Source organism: Cataglyphis hispanica, chromosome 10, assembly GCF_021464435.1.
Source record: "Cataglyphis hispanica isolate Lineage 1 chromosome 10, ULB_Chis1_1.0, whole genome shotgun sequence".
Classification (NCBI taxonomy): Eukaryota; Metazoa; Arthropoda; class Insecta; order Hymenoptera; family Formicidae; genus Cataglyphis; species Cataglyphis hispanica.
The window spans coordinates 3,038,857-3,057,733 of record NC_065963.1 but is presented as its reverse complement, the minus strand read 5'-3'; the positions used below and the strand labels follow the sequence as shown (position 1 = coordinate 3,057,733).

At 29.5% G+C, this 18,877-nt stretch overlaps 2 protein-coding genes and 1 long non-coding RNA gene across 9 annotated transcripts in view; 2 read left to right on the top strand and 1 right to left on the bottom strand.

Annotated features, from left to right (window-relative positions):
• Positions 1–18,877, top strand: part of LOC126852612 (uncharacterized) — a 268,456-nt gene that overhangs the window by 35,444 nt on the left and 214,135 nt on the right. The window lies entirely within an intron of this gene.
• LOC126852520 (cAMP-specific 3',5'-cyclic phosphodiesterase) overlaps positions 1–18,877 on the bottom strand; it is a 337,802-nt gene that overhangs the window by 304,354 nt on the left and 14,571 nt on the right. The window lies entirely within an intron of this gene.
• Positions 7,569–17,837, top strand: LOC126852536 (ATP-binding cassette sub-family G member 1-like). Of its 4 annotated transcripts, XM_050597438.1 has the most exons (13): positions 7,569–7,831; positions 9,496–9,546; positions 9,615–9,909; positions 11,001–11,118; positions 11,805–11,994; positions 12,765–12,910; positions 14,114–14,352; positions 14,696–14,892; positions 15,082–15,250; positions 15,539–15,639; positions 15,846–16,001; positions 16,095–16,335; positions 16,515–17,837. In XM_050597438.1, the coding sequence occupies exons 3-13, from the start codon at positions 9,765–9,767 to the stop codon at positions 16,682–16,684; spliced, it is 1,872 nt and encodes a 623-aa protein (XP_050453395.1). In that variant the 5' UTR covers positions 7,569–7,831; positions 9,496–9,546; positions 9,615–9,764; the 3' UTR covers positions 16,685–17,837. The 4 variants fall into 4 exon arrangements, with proteins under 4 accessions (XP_050453395.1, XP_050453397.1, XP_050453396.1 ...); XM_050597440.1 differs by lacking the exon at positions 9,496–9,546 and having other exon boundaries at positions 9,727–9,909; XM_050597439.1 differs by lacking the exon at positions 9,496–9,546 and having other exon boundaries at positions 9,670–9,909.

The window sequence follows — 18,877 nt, the reverse complement described above, 5'->3', positions numbered from 1 at the left end:
TACGAAATTAGTTTGCATCGATCTTTAATAATAGCTATTCGTTTCGATTTATAAATAAATCCGATAGCTTCAATAAATTGAGCTATAATACATTCAACTGTTGTATTTTTTATTACAAAAATATTTTTCTGTTCTCCTATATTAAATCTCTCGCAATGTCGTCGCAAAATTCAACAACACTATTATAAATTTAATCCGCTGAAAATATATAGCGTAAATATGTATATTACAATCCGCAGTTGTTCGTTGTGAAATGTGATAGAGCCATCACAATTAGCACGAATTACGTTACTGCAAATATTTCGTCGCTATTTTCCTGGGATAAATAACTAAAATTTCAAGCTAAACTTTTGAACCTGACACTTGCTCAAGTTTAAATAACCATGGGTATGTTCATTGCAAGCAATTTTTTATCCCGAGAAAAATTAAGACACTTCTGTGATCTGATCAGAATTTATAAATGGATTTTTAGTGAATTAAGAAGAGAATCGTATGTCGTTTTTTTTTTTGCACGGAAATGATCAATTGTTTTTACCGATCATCATTCACCTTTCATGAACAATAATAAGGCTGTTCGAGAAACATCATTTTTTTTCGCAAAAAGATGAATGGATGACAAAAAATATAAAACAAGACAGGCGTTCGAGTCACAATCAATTTCTCAGTTTAACTCCGGTGTCTCGTATGTATATATATATATATATATATATATATATATATATATATATATATATATATAATAGTGCATTAAATTTTTACTTTAGCAAGATAATAATTCTTATTCATATATAAAAAATTTTGAAAATATTTTTTGTCTTCATATTCTTCTTGTGTGTATCTGACATTTAATTTCTCTAGCATAAAAAATACATCATAATAAATAAAATAATTTTTATTATATTTAAATAGTGAATCAATTATAAGCTCAATTAATTATAAACGGTATAAATTTAGCTAAAGCTTAAATCCCTTTCAGCATTTCCGAGAATTAAATTTTAATTTGTTAGCGAAACAAAATCGACATTCAAATTTTCGCGATCATGCATTCGACAATTACGTCAATTTCCCGCAAATGTATATGTATATATCATAATCGCCGCATATGAAGCAATGTTTTAATAAAAGCATAAAACGCGAGGTTTCGAAATGGCATTGCGCCGCAATGCTATCGCGGCTGTAATTCATTGCGTTTCAGCTCGCGGGGTTATCATGGCGCGACGAAACTGCACGCCGCCATAAAACAGAGTCCTTGTTCCATTACACCGCCGGCAAAAAAATAAAAAAAACAAACAAACGAAAGAGTCGTGAGTCTCTCCGGATAGGCAAAGCAGAAAGAAAAGCGAAACTTTGACTACTTCTTAAATAAACTTTTTCCCGTTTGTCCTCGTGCTCCGGCGGCGTATAAAAAACGCAAACATACATAACTCCAACCACCGTCGCAATGTGAGAAAAATTCGCGAAACGATAAAAACAATATGATTGTTAAATACGTTAAAAAAAAAAAAAAAGTATAAGCGATTCTGCAAGAAAGTGCCAAAACGCAACTTAATGCGCGCCTGCAAAATTCGAGATATGTCAAATAGTACATGACATTTTCTTATTTGAACAATTTTTTTTTTTTTTTCCAAAATATTTGCACGTAAAAGACTGTTGAACTCATTGAAATGGAACTACATGAAAAAATATTTCCAATACTCTTTTTTTCTATATGTCCCTATGCTGTCATTCAATCGTTTTTATTCTGGAAGAGCTGTTTTGCTTCAAGCGTTCAAATGCAGAGCGACCTGATTCTAAAAAGGGCATCCTGCACGATAAACTCTCTAATATTTATATCCGGCATTAGTAGTCGTGTATTAAATTACTCAACTTTGATTGTTAATGCCGCGATCGACTTCTTTATGTAAAAAGGATTTCATAAAGTATGTCAGAATCCCTTTTCCTCTCCACAGTTCAATTTCTTTCGATATGGCCATTACGAGAAATCCAACACACAACTAACAGAGTCTAATAAACAGGGTCGCACAACGCGACATTTTTTTATTAGCAATTCAACTTTTTAATTATTGCAGAACTTTGTCTTATTTATGTGTTAATTTGTGATCGTATATTCGAAATTTTTCTTTGTTTCGAAAGAAGAAAAGATGAGTATAAAGATAAATATGTTCTGTTAATAATAAAGAAAGGCACACCGATATTCGGAAAACAATATTTAAAAAAAAATTCAGGAAACAGGGAAGAACTTTATTATATTTTGGGGTTCTTGAAATATGCCAAGACCAATTTTGTTGCTTGTCCTTAACATGAAAAAAGTAATACCAACCGCCGGCCGGAGATATGAACCTCCATTAATAAAACGTCAGAAATAATAGAGATAGGGATTTCTCTCAAACGCTCCGTTAATTTGTACGCTTTCATGCCTCGAGACAGTTAAATCTGCGCCTGCCATGCAAAAAACAGCCTCCACCCTAATAATAAGCATAAGAAGGCGAATTTAAAAAAATCTAATACAAAAAAAAAATAAAAATAAAGGACTACACGTGCATCATAAAATTACTATCTAAAGTTTGAAAGTGCAAATAATAGTTGGAAATAATATAATTCGCGCGGCGTTACGATCTCTCAAAGCAATTCACGCTTCAAAAAGTTCGAGTGGCAAATCGCGTCGGAGCCTAACTAGACGTCTTGTGTCTATCTTACTTACGATGCACATTCAGTGCACTTGCAGTCCGCATTTGCACGGAAATCCACTTCATGGGAAATGCCAAATTACACAAATCGGATTTCTTCTCCTTTTATTACATGCTCGATTCGCTCTCTCTATTCACCGTACAACGTGTAGAAGCAATCGAGCTTTCGCACTTCAATGTCCGGGAATCATATCCTCCTTGTGCGACAAGATCGTATCGTGAAACGTTTATACGATCAGTTCAGTTTACGATGAAAGTAACATGCTTGCTGAGCCGTTTTTGCAATAAAAGCGTCGTATCTTTCGTAGTGTCTTTCTATTGTGTGCGATCGCTTTTCGTTATCTTCTGAAAAATGGCCGATCGGACCTTTTTTAGCGCACCGCACTTTACTTTAATTTATCTCACTCGATTGCCGAGCGCGGTAACTCTTTCCATTCTTTCTCTCGTAACGTAACATGTATGTAAACCATATATTAAATTAAAAAAAAATATTATTCCTAGCTTGTAGTTATATCGGCGAAATTATTTTCAACTGCCGATCTCACGGAAACATAATTTAATAACATCCGAAAGAAAACCATGCATGAGAGAATCTTTGACGTTTCCTGCATCTCAATTTCCTGCATAAATCGCATAAGTCACCCTCAAGAGGATCGTATTTATGTCAAGCATCGTGGTCCAGGTCGATTCTCAAGATATTCGAATAAAGTTTTTCTCTTTCTAATCCTAAACTTTCTCCAAAATTTCTCTAGCTTCTCGATAGTGAAATCGAAAAAACAACAATGGAACTGTTCCTGATTATCGTCGAAATTTTTCAGCTAAATAGATTCTTCATGTGTTATAGAAATAAAACTGAGAAAATAGAAGTTGTAAGCAAAAGCAAGAATATGGAATTTATTATTTATGGCAACGCCTGTAATATATGTATATATAAGAGAGAAAATTGAAGAATGGAAAAGTTTACCAATTTAGAAAAAAGTTATCAGCCTATAACCATAATCCGCGTTTACAATGTCAACACGTGACTCCTTACATTGATTAACGAGTATAGTATAAAACTTGTTCGAAGCGGCTTTCCTCTCCCCTAATTAACGAAGGTTGATATCGAAAACAACTTAAAATGCCACAGAGTTCCACAGGACAAGATTTTCCAAAACGAGCCGGTTTCCCGCGAGCTACAACTGCGCGGTCAAAAATTACATCAATCTCTTTTCGTCACCGGCGACACCGTACTAGCCTCCGGCAAAAATCGAATCCGCGAAACGTCAAAACGCTCTCGCGCGCGTGTCGCAATATTCATCATCCTCTTCGCATCGCGGCCGCAAACTGTTGCGACACGTTGCGCTCGCACACTTCTCGCTTGTTTCACGTCACACCACTCGAATTAATAGCGGCACGCGCCGATATCCGTGCAACCACCGGGCCGGAAGCGCTTACGGCGGCTGCCGGGTGTGACGCAGCCGGCGATCGAATTCCGCGGGATTTCCGAGCACCGGGATAACTTGGCGTAATTTTGACGTTGAGCCACCGAAAACCTCTTGGTCGACGCACCGTGGTAACGTTTATGCGCGACTACCTAGGTTCTCTCGTTGGAGAAACACGCGCGACAGAACGCGCCGCCGGCGAGCGCGTGCGTCAGATTTCCCGACGTGAAAGAGTCCGACTTCGGAAGCCGGATTCGCGGAGCGAAACGCGCGTGACCGTCTGCAAGGCCGTCGCGATCACAACAAACGCGTAAGACCTGCCTACAGGGTACCACGAGGAGTGGCAGCGATGTGTCATCGACTCCTCGATTACGGCGACATCTTGGTATTACATCATTTAACCGCGGACTCTAAGGGTGACCTGGTTGGCAGGTGTACCAGGAGGTGTTACCAGGTTCTTCGCGATGGTTCATCACGCTTGATAAATATTTAATTTTAATAAGGAAAAAAATTATCCACACCTTTTTATGGGTTAAAAAAGATCTGAAAATTTAAGAAATTAATTTATCAAAAATGTTCTATCGAAGAGTGTCAAAGAATCATCTGTTACAGTCGGAAAATTTCGACGACGTTACATTAAAAATCCTGTGCACCTAGTAATGAAAGCTGCTCGAATATAACGAGAAATAAATATTATGAAATATGAGATCCTAATATTTTCCAACGATACGTTACTTCTTCGCAAAAAATTTTCATATTTGTGTTAACTTGTAAATACTTTTTTTCAATATTTTTTCAATATAAGTATTTTATATAAATTATTTTCGAATTGTAGAGAAATAATAAAAAGAAATTAAAATTTAATTTAATTTAATTCATATTACGTTATTCGAAAAATTATTCAATGCAAAAATACAGCATAAAACAAATATGTCTATCTAGGAAGAAAATATAATTAATATTTTATGATCTGTCAAAATCTATAACACAATATACTAAAAAATAGTTATCATTTAAAATATTTCTGTTAAAAAATAATGTTTTGTATTATTACCTGCGTTTCTTATTTAAACATATAAAATATGTAAATAATAAGAATGTTAAATATTTAAGAGTTATCATGCAACATAAAAAAAAGAAATGTTACTAAATATGTATAAAAGAGTATGATCAAATATCTTTATATACTATATTATATGTAGGTATAAAGAAATTAGTCCATTTATTATTATTATATATTTATTATATATTAGTCCATTTATTATTATTATATATTGTAAAATTTGTGATCCTGCGCTTATCACATTATATTATCTGCGGCAAATGTTCGAAGGTATCGTCAAAATCAAAATGTTTTAATTATATGCTACATGTTTTATTTTTTCTATTTTTTTCTTATACATTGCTTTTCTGAAATTTTTAAATGATTGACAGATGGTTACATTCTAACAAAATGAGAGCTGATGGCTTCTTTACCAATACTTCACCATAACTACTATGATCGAAATATAGATTAATCTTTTTTGCTAAAATACAAGAATACATATATATATATATATATATTATATATATATATATATATATATATATGAATGTGAGTGCCAAATGTAAAAACTGATTTTTCAGTTTCAAAAAGAAAATGACAATAATTATGAATATCAACAAATGAAAACTGATGCAAGAACAACTCGTTTGGTACAAGGAAATATTGATTTATGCGGATCGATGGGAAGCTTACAGTCGGTAACTGTTCTGCAAGTGAAATCATCAGTCAGAAACATCACCGAATATATGTTGGGAAATTTTTATACACTTGGAAAAATCATCCTGAATTACCAACAAAATAACATGAGCAATAATAATTGAAAATTCTGCGAAAAGATATTTAAAAGTTTGCGATTACCTCTTACCCTTTTCTAAAAAAAACAGAAACTAGCAATACAGCGTGTTTACACGAAATTACGATGATAAAAAATTGAAAAATAATGATGAACCAATGATAATATAGCATATAATCGACCAATTCGAATAGCAAGAGCAAGTCCAAAATTATCAGAAAATTCATTCAAATTATTTCTTTATTTTACATATAAAAAATATCAGTCCATATAAATTCAGATTTTGAACATTTTATTAGCTATGCGCTAAAGTAGAGCGCACTATTGGAATGATGTGATATACGCAAGATATGAAATGAGATATGATAAGAGTAAACGCAAACACAGCGCTTAATATGTATCATCTTATTCAGATGACACACTGAGAGACCCATTTTGTTGAATCAAATAAACTCTTGTTTGGATATGGGCAAACGAAATCCTTTAATTAATATAACAATTTAGTTGGAACATTTGAAGAACGCGATGAAATGAACGAGTTTGTCATTGCAACAATAAAATTTTATTCGGATAAACAATTCCATGTTTATCCCACAATTACAAATTTTTATGTTATATTAAAGAATGTGTTTGCACATATCCAAACAAGAGTTTATTTGATTCAACAAAATGAGTCTCTCAATGCATGTAATATTTAAAATATTAATTTTTCCCCCTGTATATATATATATATATATATATATATATATATATATATATATATGTATTTATAAAGGTAAAAAAGGCGCCAAATACACGCGTCAGTTGTGAAAAACTGTTAATGTATTAAATAATCTATAAAATAATGTTATTTTAATTTAATCTGCACACAAAACATTTTAAATTATTGAAAAAAATAAAAACTTACAAAAATATTTTAATCACAAGAGAAGTTGTACAAAATCATTGTTTTAATTCCCTATCACATCGAGCGCGCGAGAAAAAAAATGCCAGCTAGTATAAACAAGATAAGCAACATGTTTGTATGTGAATACATTTTCTTACAAAATTTCGTTGAATGTGATCTGAATTTACACATTATACTTTGAATGAATAAATGTAATAAATTCTGTGTCACGCTTATTCTTTCTTTATTGCTATGACACACATTCATAATAATTAGCATAACATAGAGACATGCAATGGATAAATGGACATGTAACGCCTCTATTCAATCTCTCTTGTGTTATTCCGAATGTAGCAATAAGGTCACGAAAACAATTCATAATATAATATAAAAAATGACCTTGAATTGGGTGATTAGATAATCAATGATTCAAATAACCAATGATTTGAATTACATAGGAGAGAATTTACGATAGCTGCTGGACACGATCGATATTTTTGCAATGCCGTCAAAACAGATTCTAAAGATTAGTCTGCATCTAATTTTCTTTTCACTGACAGAGTCACGCCGCCGCCGCCGGCGTCACCTTTAAAATTTATTCTGCATTTTTTGAGTACAAAGCGTGATGCGAACAGTCATGGCAATAATATTATGTGTGACTGTGACGTAATAGGCGTTCATTAGTCATGCTAATACATATATCAGTGACAGTTACAGCTTTGCGAGAGAATAAAATTATTTTCGAGTCAGTATACTGCTGCTACTGGTAGCGCGCTGAGTATTCGCTGACTAAGGTTCATGATTCTCGTATCTGATAAAGTAGTCGTGTTAATCGGTAGATCAACCGTTGTGCTCCATCCATGTGACAACGTGCATTGTTTGCAAATCACCGCTGCCACCATATTTCCGTTTAACGACCACGCTGAAGCGATAACGCGCGAAGAGCAAAATTCAAGTATTTTAGGAGCACTTTAGGAACCAGTATTTGAGGAACCAGTAAGTTTCGACAATTTGCATATAAAATCTTCTTTTGGCATGTCTGTTTATATAGAGATTTATTTTAATCAATTCAAAGATAATTTTATTTTTATTAAAAATATACAATAATTATTAGGCTGCCAGTGATCAAAAATTTTGAAGTATTATACTTATATCTTTAGAAATATTAAGGTGATAATAATTGCATTTTTTTTAATTTTACTTTTTATTTAAATTTAAATATCAGAGATTAGTAATCAGTATATAAGGAAAGATTAGTAATCAGTATATAAATGAATACATGAAAAAAAATTAATAAAAAATAAAAAAAGAACAAATGAAAAAAGAAGTGAACAAATGAAAAAAGAACCTAGATTATCTTGCACAAGAACAAAATTTATAAAATGATCGAGAGATAAGTGTAAATGAATATTCAATCAAATGAGAAATATACGATTTATTACATTTACATGATATATTACAAAAATATATTAAAAGCGAATATATGTAGCAATGAGAGAGAGAGCTATTTTTGGCCTTATATATATATATATATATATATATATATATATATATATATATAGTTTATACATAAAATATTATTTAAAATGGTAAAATATTTTATGGATAAGTCAGTGATATACAGAATGTATCGGCAACATTTAAAATTTAAGGAGGGATTTTACATGATAAGATAAGACGAAAATCAAGAATAACAAAGTTGTGGTGGAGATTTCGTCTTTTATATTATAAATCTTCGAAAAGCATGAAAAGCGAGCAATTTCAGTTTTTAAATCAGTTATGTGAAAATGTGTAGTAATTTTGATAGTGACTTGTGTGTACGAGAATTGTCAGCGAATTGCCATACTTCTGGTACCTTTCGTGCAAATTTTCAAATATTTATAATTAAAAAACGAAGTCTCCACTGTAATTTTGTTATTCTTGATTTTCATCTTATTTTATCATCTAAAATCACTCCTTCAATTTTCCCACTTGTTGTCGAACACCTTGTATATAAATACAGACACACACACACACATGTACATATATGTATATATTAGTTGACCCTCGAATGTCAGACGCTGATGAATTCTGACTAATAAATAGTGCACATGTGTAAACACACGTCATAAATGAGCAAAAAAGCAATTGGCATCAATTTCAAATAGTTAAAAAAATGATGACCAAGCTCCAGATCAAATTTTAACGTTTTTGTATTTATTTAAAATTGATCCTAATAACTATTATTTGTTTTTCTATGACACGTGTACATAATTTATTAGTCATTCTCTAATGTCACACGCTCGATCGATCACGTTCAGATAAAATTCAACGCTACATAATATTTACGTAATGATACACGCGTAATAAGATGAGATCCGAACTGTATCTCTCCCATTGACCTTGAATATTTAACCGGTTTCCCACACCATAACCATTCACATGTAAAGCCATAGGGAATTATAAAAAAAAAGGGAAACAATATTTTCTCTCTTCTCGAAAAATCTCTAGTATCCTAAATAAAATGCTGCATATCAATAACATATATGTATATGCGAAAATCTCAAACACAGTTATTTCTTCATCCTATCTGTTTGCACCTATTTATGTCTTATCAATTTGCATTATGTATATATTAAAAAATTCTTTTGATATTATCATTTTTCTCTTTGTGCATACAGCATCAGGCAACCACATGCTTTCAACAAACATTTTCTTTCATGTGTTTTGTAGTCAGTATTTATGCTTTTATATATATATATATATATATATATATATATATATATATATCTGTTTTCAGTTATCACTCATATTACTCTTCTCGATACCGAATAATTTTTTGCTTTATAAAAAAGAGGATATATCGGATAATAATCACCACAAGTTGGAGATAAATCATTTTCGGGATTCAGGCGGAGAATCGTAATTATTGGAACCTACTGCAAGAAACATGAAGAAAGCCGATAACAGCGAGACTATAGAAAACATCCCCGATGAAAAACATTTTACACTTAATATGTCCTATGCATCAAAAATGGCCGCGGTGGATATCGAATTCAACGATTTGACGTATGCGGTGTCGAACTTTCGAGGAGGTAGAAACAATTTCACATATTTTAAAATTAATAAATTAAGTAAACAATATTAATAAATTAAGTTAACAGTATAAAAGACATTATATATATATATACATATATATATATATATATATATATATATATACAAACATTTTATGTCTTTTTATATTGTTAACTTAATTTATTAACTATATATATATATATATATATATATATATATATATATATATATCGTATAAAAGAAAATATATTATATATATAATATATAGTATAGAATATACTTATATGTTATATTAATTATATTTGTATATATATTTTAAAAATTTAGAATTGCTATTAAATTATTAAAGTTTGGAAAAAAAGCATTTTATAAGGGAGTGTTTGATTATGCTATTTGTCAAATTTATAATTAGATAAAATTAAGAGACTGAGTTGCATCAGATATATGTTTCCATGTGGCTTCGTCGGATCAATAGCTGCCTGCTTGTAGCTCAAACAAAAAATATAGATTGACTGTTTGTCATTCAACAAACGCGTTTTATGAAGAAAAATAATACGACATCGCGAGATGTAGTTGTTTTTTTCTCAGAGAATGTGCTAAAAACTGACAGATGCTAACGTAATATGAAGTATTGTTTCACTAAAAATAAACAAGAATAATCATTTTGCAAGAATCATGCATGATTCACGTAATTCACATTCAAATGCTACATTATGCTACATAAAGCATATAGGAAAATATACAGAAAAAGATTTCTATATTAAATAATAAATTTATTTAAAAATGATATAAGAGTAATAAATCTATATACTAGTAATAACTCATTTTCTCAATAGATTAATAAGAAAATGATGAGTAATAAATTGATATTATGAGATTACATTATTCCAAATAAAAGTAAAGAACGCATATTTATATAGAATAATTTAAACGGGATATTCTTAATGATATCTACTTCGGAATTTTATGCGTCATTGCTTCATTACGTACAAAGTGTATAAAGAAACATAAATTTGCATGTACGTCAAGCGTCTTTAATTTTAATCATAAACAAAATTATAATTTTTTGAATAGAATATATCATTTAAGATTTTATCAAAAATTGCAGAATCAAAAATGCTTTTAAAAGGAGTTAGCGGACAATTCAAATCGGGTGAGCTAACAGCAATTATGGGCCCTTCCGGTGCCGGAAAATCGACGTTACTCAATGTTCTCGCCGGACACAAGTATGTGATTGAATAATCATAAATTCAAATCATTATAATTAATAAATTATATTGCCTACTCTTATAATCTATTTAGTCATAAATTCAATTAATTATTGTTTCTCGCAAAAAATCCATAATGTCAGAATACTTAAGTCTATCAGACCATCTTATGTCTTTTTATTGAATGATATTATATAAGATCATGCTATCTTATTTCTTCTTATTACTTCTTATTACGATTTATTTTTTACACGATTAAAATGTAATTATATTAAATTCATACATTTTATTATCGATGATATGATATTCGATTGATTTTATGACATTCCATAAATATTTCCATTCGATAATCTATATTTTTTATATTATTAATTATTAATAACGATTATTTATAAGTTTCAATTACATCTACGTTCAAGTTATATATATATATATATATATATATATATATATATATATATTTGTATTAATTAAATAGTATATTGCATAACGCTCGATAACTTTTTGGCACTCTTATACGATTATTAAAATTAAAAAATATAGTATCTCGGTTGAACAATCAAAAACAGATTATACAATAATTTAATAAATAATTATATATTTTGTATCATAAAGTTGGAACCGATAAAAAACGAAAAATTTTGCTGCAATGTAAACATTTGTAATTTATCATACAACATTAAAGCAGATCCTTGCATATGCAGATACACGGAGATAAGTGGTTCAATAGATATCAATGGACAGCCGAGGGTCATGAAGAAGTTCAAGAAAATGTCGTGTTACATTATGCAAGATGATCTCGCGCAACCGAGACTCACGGTTATGGAAGCAATGTCCTTTGCGGCAGATTTAAAACTCGGCAGAAAAAAATCACAGTCCGAGAAACGTATCGCCGTGAGTACGCTTTCGTAACCTATTATTAATATTTTAATTATACTGAAAAATAAAATCAAGGCCAGTAAATAAACGCTTGTTTTGACGCAGAAAAATAAAAAATTGAGACAAAAAAGTGAATGCATTAACAATTATATTTTTTCTTGTTTATACTTATTAGTCTTAAAACATTTTAAAACAATGGGTTGTAGAAAATTATTTCATTAAGCATCAAGCTGTTTCTTATGCAAATCAAATTATGCATATAGAAACAGTGTTCAATTTATATCTTGCATAAAACATTGTAAACTAAGTGGTATATAAAAGTATTAAAAAACAAATCTAATAATAAACCAGTGAAGAGAAATATATTTATACATACATATATTTCTCTTCACTGGTTTATTATTAGATTTGTTTTTTAATACTTTTATATACCACTTAGTTTACAATGTTTTATGCAAGATATAAATTGAACACTGTTTCTACGGTAACTGAGCATGAATCTGTCAGTTTTCGAGAAAAATGGGATTGCAATCCCCAAAAAACACGTTTTATTATCATTTTTCAAATTCATAGCAAACAAACCCCATGTTAACAATTAACATAACATTTCCTTCCACAAAAAGAAAAAGATATTATACGCATTTAGACAGTAGATTTAATGTAATTTAAATCAGATTTAGATAAGCAAAAAAAATTGATATGTAACTTTGTTAGTATTACTAATTTATAGCAGTCATAAAAATATCCACATCTTTCAAAAGATCAATACAATGATTGATTTTTAGATAAATGAAATTCTGACTACACTTAGATTATCCGAAACACGAGACACGCTTATGGAACGACTCTCAGGTGGCGAAAAAAAGAGGCTGTTAATCGCACTCGAACTAGTGAACAATCCACCTGTAATTTTTCTCGATGAACCGACTACGTAAGTATTGTACAAAAATATAAAATTATTTCTCCTATTTTCTTATTTATAATATACTTTCACATTTTATTCTCTTAAATAATTACATATAACTGATATTATAATTGTATAATAATAATACAGATAGTAATTATATATTTTTTTAAATATCTGCTTAGGTAATAAAAAAAGAAAAATAAGTTTGTTCGAGTCGTTATTATTATTCTTTATTTCGATATGATTAAATTCTTTTTTTGCGTTAAAGTCATTAACAACAAAATAAGAAATGATTTCAAAGAAATATTTTAAAATAATTACACAATAACACACATAATTGTAAGATGCATAAAAAGATCAATAATCATCAAATAATAATACCGTGTATAAAATATTCAAGAATGCAGAATATAAATCTCAATAAAAAATTACCTGTAATTTTATTCTAAAATCACAAGACCGTGTCAATATATATATATATATATATATATATATATATATATATATATATATATACATCTTAATATTAACAAAGTCCACTTTGATATTCGTTAGGAATTATGCATGTATCATATGAAAAATATTATGCAAATATATCATAGGCATCTTTTTCTCTCATATAATCTTAATCTAGATCTATCTCGCCTGATCAATAAAAAAAAAGAAACTGATTCTTTTTAATATGATTTTGTATGACGCAAGAAATAAAATATATAATAAATAACTAATTTATATCTTGGCGTAATACATATATGTATATATATATATATATATATTTTTTTTTTGAAAACACGAAGTAGCCTGTATATCGATAAATCAAGTATTTTGAAACATAAAAGAAAAACAAAATATTAGAAAAATCGATATTATTATTAAAATAAATTTTGAAAATTAATTGCGGATTAGAAATTACATTGATTCTCTCAATTACTAATTATAACGTGTGTTATAAATCACGTATATAATTAAACAAATATGGACGTAGAAAAACAATTAATAATATTATTCAATGAATAAACAAATTGAAGAAAATGGCGTAAATAAAATTTATTCATAATATTTTCAATATTTACTAGGAAATCGAATGAGAATAACATCTCGTCACGCACGATATACTTTCGTGATATGATAATTGTGCGCGTGCACGCACATGTACACGCCCAGAAAACAAAATTTTTAATATTTATAATAAAAGCGTATTACAAAGAAGATTTATATCTTTTTCAGCGGATTAGACGAGTTGTCCTGTTTTTATTGCATCGATAGTCTTCAAAAGCTAGCACGTTTCGGACGAAATGTTATATGCTCGATACATACTCCCAGCGCGAGTGTGTTTAACAAATTTCATAACATCTACATCATGGCTGCCGGACAATGTACTTATATGGGCACCCCGGATAACATGTTATCATTTCTACAAAATATAGGTCTAGAATGTCCGAAGAATTACAATCCGGCAGACTTCGGTAAGTTACGTATGCTGCGCAATCGTATTTTTTAATTCTCATGATTTTTTTCAATATTATTTTCAATATTTTAATATTTTCTTCAAAGCCACAGCATGTGTTAAGGTCGCGTTCTTCATGAAAAACGCTAAAAATTTATCGTAGAGGAGATGTTAAAGCTTTAATTCATACTTACAATTAGTTTAATTTCACACGCAATCATAATGATGTAACAATGACGTTTAGATATGTCAGATCTCAACGCTATTGAAATTTATATTTTGTTTAATTTCACAATCATAATGATATAATAATGACGCTTAGATATATTAAAAGATGTTAATGTTTCGAATACTTATTTCAGTAATAGAAATCAATTCGGGCGATTATGGTTCCGATCCGATCCAACAAATGATTACTTGTGTAAAAAAGTTACCGATTCTTCCGATTTCTCGAATAAAGTATGAACTCGAGCTTGATACGCAGAATCCAAAAGTCTTTTGGCTCGATCAATTCACAACGCTAATCAAAAGAATGATATTGCAGCTTTATCGAAATAAAGTAAGAATCGAACACATGTTATGTATTACATTTATTACATATTACTAATTTTAAGTGCCAAATGGATTTATAATTCAAAAAAAAATTGCAAATTCGAGAAAGTTTAATTGTAAAAAAAAAAAAAAACTATAATATGTTGAAAAAACTATAATATGTTGAACGAACACATTTTTTTCTATATATTCGCAGAATTACATCAATATGAAGATATCGCTACAGTTTTTTTTAGGACTAATGGTTGGCTCATTATATTTTAATATGGGCAATGACGGCTCCAGAGCCCTGTTCAATTTTGGCCTTTGCTTCGCATGCCTAATAGTATTCTTGTACATACCTATGCTTCCAGTATTATTGCATTGTAAGAACTCTTTTTTTGTACATATATATAATTAGAATTGGTGTAGAAGAAATTAATTTAATTTTTTGTTGAATTAAATTCGGCATTATATTTATAGATATTATGTTAATATAAAAATCAAAATATGTAATATACAATTATGTTTTATAATATTCATTAATTGTTATCATGTTTAAAATTCGTAAATTTTTTTTTTAAATAAAAAAGCAGAAAAATAACTAAATTATATTCTATTATCTATATATAGAGCTTATGATTATATTTTGTCTCAATATTTTTTCGTTACAGTTCCTTTTGAAATTAAGGTATTGAAACGAGAGTACATCAACAGATGGTACAATTTTAACGCTTACTACTGGGCCCTAACTGTAATCAATATACCTCTACAGGTTCGTCTGATAAATTCTTTACTGCATAGTGTAGATATTTCAGATATTTCATATGCTCATACAATCACTCATTATATTTATTATTTTTATTATTTTATACTTATTATTTTTATTATTTTATTTTTATTATATTTTTCATATTTATTATTTAAAACTTTTATCAAATCTATCTAACTATTTAAATAATTGTTTGGTTCTTTTCTCAGATATTGTCCGGAATTTTATTTCTTTTGATAACCTATTTCATTACCGGACAACCCTTGGAGTGGCGTAGATTCATCATGTTCCTCAGTACTTGCTTCATGTGCGGCTTCATCTCAGAGAGTATAGGATATAACATTGCTACTATATTCAACTCCGTAGTATGTTTGAATTATGATAATGAATATAATACACAAAAAAAATCATTTTAATTTAATAGGATATAAAACATGGATTTCTCTTTTTTTATTTAGAATGGTATGTTCATCGGACCGGTGATAAGTTGTACCCTGATTTTAGCCTCGGTGCAAGGTTTCGGAGATCTCACTCCATTATCGATTTATCGAAGGTTATTCATGTATAGTAGTTATATTCGATATGGACTGGAGGCTCTCATAGTAGCCATGTATGGTTTTAATAGACCGAGATTACCTTGCCCAGTGGAAGAAGTGTATTGTCCTTTCAGTCCGCCCAAAGAGATCTTTCGAGTAATAGGTAAAAACTTTATAATAATACTCGAGCTAAAATTATTTTGAATCGTTCATTTTAAAAGGTATTATATATGCGTATCGCATTTGTATTCTATATTAACGATTTTCTCGGTCTCCATTTTATTTTTCTAATGTATAAATATTCGAGATATTAAAGCAATATTTTATCTGTGTGTTTTGCAGGTCTAGAGAATGCTCCAAATTTTTGGATGGATATGCTAGCTCTTATTATTATATTTATTATTTGTAAGATAATATTATATTATTTATTGAAGCAAAGAGTGCAACAAAACAAAACTTATCAGCTGTTCCAGATAATCGGGAATTTTGTCAAAAATCATTTCAATATGTAATCGATAATACTTTTAGCTCAATGTTCTTTTAGCAGATTATTGCGCTCACACATCTCGTTTGCTTCATGTCACACCACTCAAATTAATAATGGCATGCAACGGTGCAAATCGGCCAATATCCGTACAACTACCCGGAAAAAGGCGAACGTGAAGGCGCTTTCGACACGTGCCGAGTGTGTCCGACGATCAAATTCCGCGGAAACTTTTAGTGCGCGTTAGACGCATCGTGACAATGTTTATGCGTGACTACCAGGTCTCTAGTTTGGAGAAACATGTGCGATAAAACGCGTTGCCGCCAGACGCGTGACATTTCTCGACGTGAAAAGTCCGACTTCCGAAGCCGGATTCGCGATGCAAAACACGCGTGAGATCACAACAAATGCATGCAACTGTCTACAGGGTACAACACGAGGAAGCGACGTATCATTGACTCCTCGATTACGGCATTTTGATATTATATATTACATCATGTATGTCTAAGAGTGATCTGATTGGCAGTTGTATCAGGAGGGTTACCAAATTAACTTCTTCACAATGTTTTATCATATTTGCTAAATATTTATTTTTAGTAAGAAAAAAAATTATCACATCCTTTTATGGGTTAAAAAATATCTGAAAATTAGAGAAACTAATTTATTACAAACGTTCTATCGAAGAAGATTCATTTGTTATATCAGAAAATTTCGACGATGTTACATTAAAAATCCCGTGCATTTAATAATGGGAGCTACTCGAATATAACGAGAACTAACTAAATATTTTCAAATATAAAATCTTAATATTTTTCAATGACATTACTTCTTCGCAAAAATTTTTGATATCTGTGTTAACTTATAAATACTTTTTTCAAATCAAAATAAGTATTTTATATAAATTAATTTCTAATTATAGTAGAGAGAAATAATATAAAATGTTAAAACTCTTAATTTATTTCATATTACGTTATTTGAAAAATTATTCAATCCAGAAATACAGCACATAAAACAAATATTTCACCAGCAAAAAAATGTAATTAATATTTTATGATCCGCCAAGATCTACAACACAATACACTAAGAAACAGTTATTATTAAAAAATATTTCTGTTAAAAAATATGTTTTGCATTATTACCTGCATTTTTTATTTAAAGATATAAAATATGTAAATAATAAAAAAGTTAAATAATTAAAAGTGCCTATTTATTTATTGTTATCTTATTAATGTAGCCGCCGTACAACGTCAAAAAAAAAGTGAGATGTTACTAAATATATATAAAAAAATATTATCAAATATCATTATATATTATATTATAAATATAAAAAATAGTTCATTATTTTATTATTAAATAAAATTTGTGATCCTGAGCTTATCACATTTTATTATCTGTGACAAATGTTCGAAGGAAAATCATCAAAATCGAAATGTTTCAATTACATGTTTCATTTTTTTCCTACACACATTGCTTTTTTGAAATTTTTAAATGATTGATAGATGATTACTTTCGCTATTCTAACAAAATGAGAAATGATGGTTTTTTTACCAATACTTTATTAATAGTTATTACGATCGAAATATAGATTAATTTTTTTTGCCAAAATACAAGAATACATATATATATGTGTGTGAATCTAAGTGCCAAATGCAAATATGCAAACTGATTTTCCAGTCAAATAAATCAAAAAGAGAACGACAATAATTATGATTATTGACAAACGATGATTGATGCAAAAAACCACTCGTTCGGTACAAAGAAATATTGATTTGTGTGAATTGATGGAAATCTATAAACCTTACAGTCGGTAATTGTCCTGCAAGTAAAACTATCAGTGAGATGCTAAAAACACCGAATACGTCGAGATATTTTTATATACTTGAAAAAATCATTCTGGATTACTGACCAACAGAAAAACAGAAACACAAGAACTGAAAATTATGCGAAGAGATATGTATTTAAAAATTCGCGGTTATCTTTTCTTAGAGTCTAAAAAATAAAAAAGAAAAAGAAACTAATAACACAGCACGTGCACAAAATCATATGATGATAAAAGAAATTGGAGAATAATGAATTAATGATAATATTATGTATAATCGACGAATAGCAAGAACAACTCCAAAATTATAAAAAAAAATCCATAAATTATTTCGTTATTTCACATAAAAAAATGTCAATCCATAAAAGTTCAGGTTTGAAGATTTGACTAGATACGCGCTAA

Coding starts and splice junctions, on each gene's coding strand:
- LOC126852536 (XM_050597440.1), top strand. CDS start 9,765: ATGAAGAAAGCCGATAACAGCGAGACTATAGAAAACATCCCCGATGAA. Junction 9,910..11,000: donor GGTGTCGAACTTTCGAGGAG/GTAGAAACAATT, acceptor CAAAAATTGCAG/AATCAAAAATGCTTTTAAAA. Junction 16,336..16,514: donor AGAGATCTTTCGAGTAATAG/GTAAAAACTTTA, acceptor TGTGTTTTGCAG/GTCTAGAGAATGCTCCAAAT.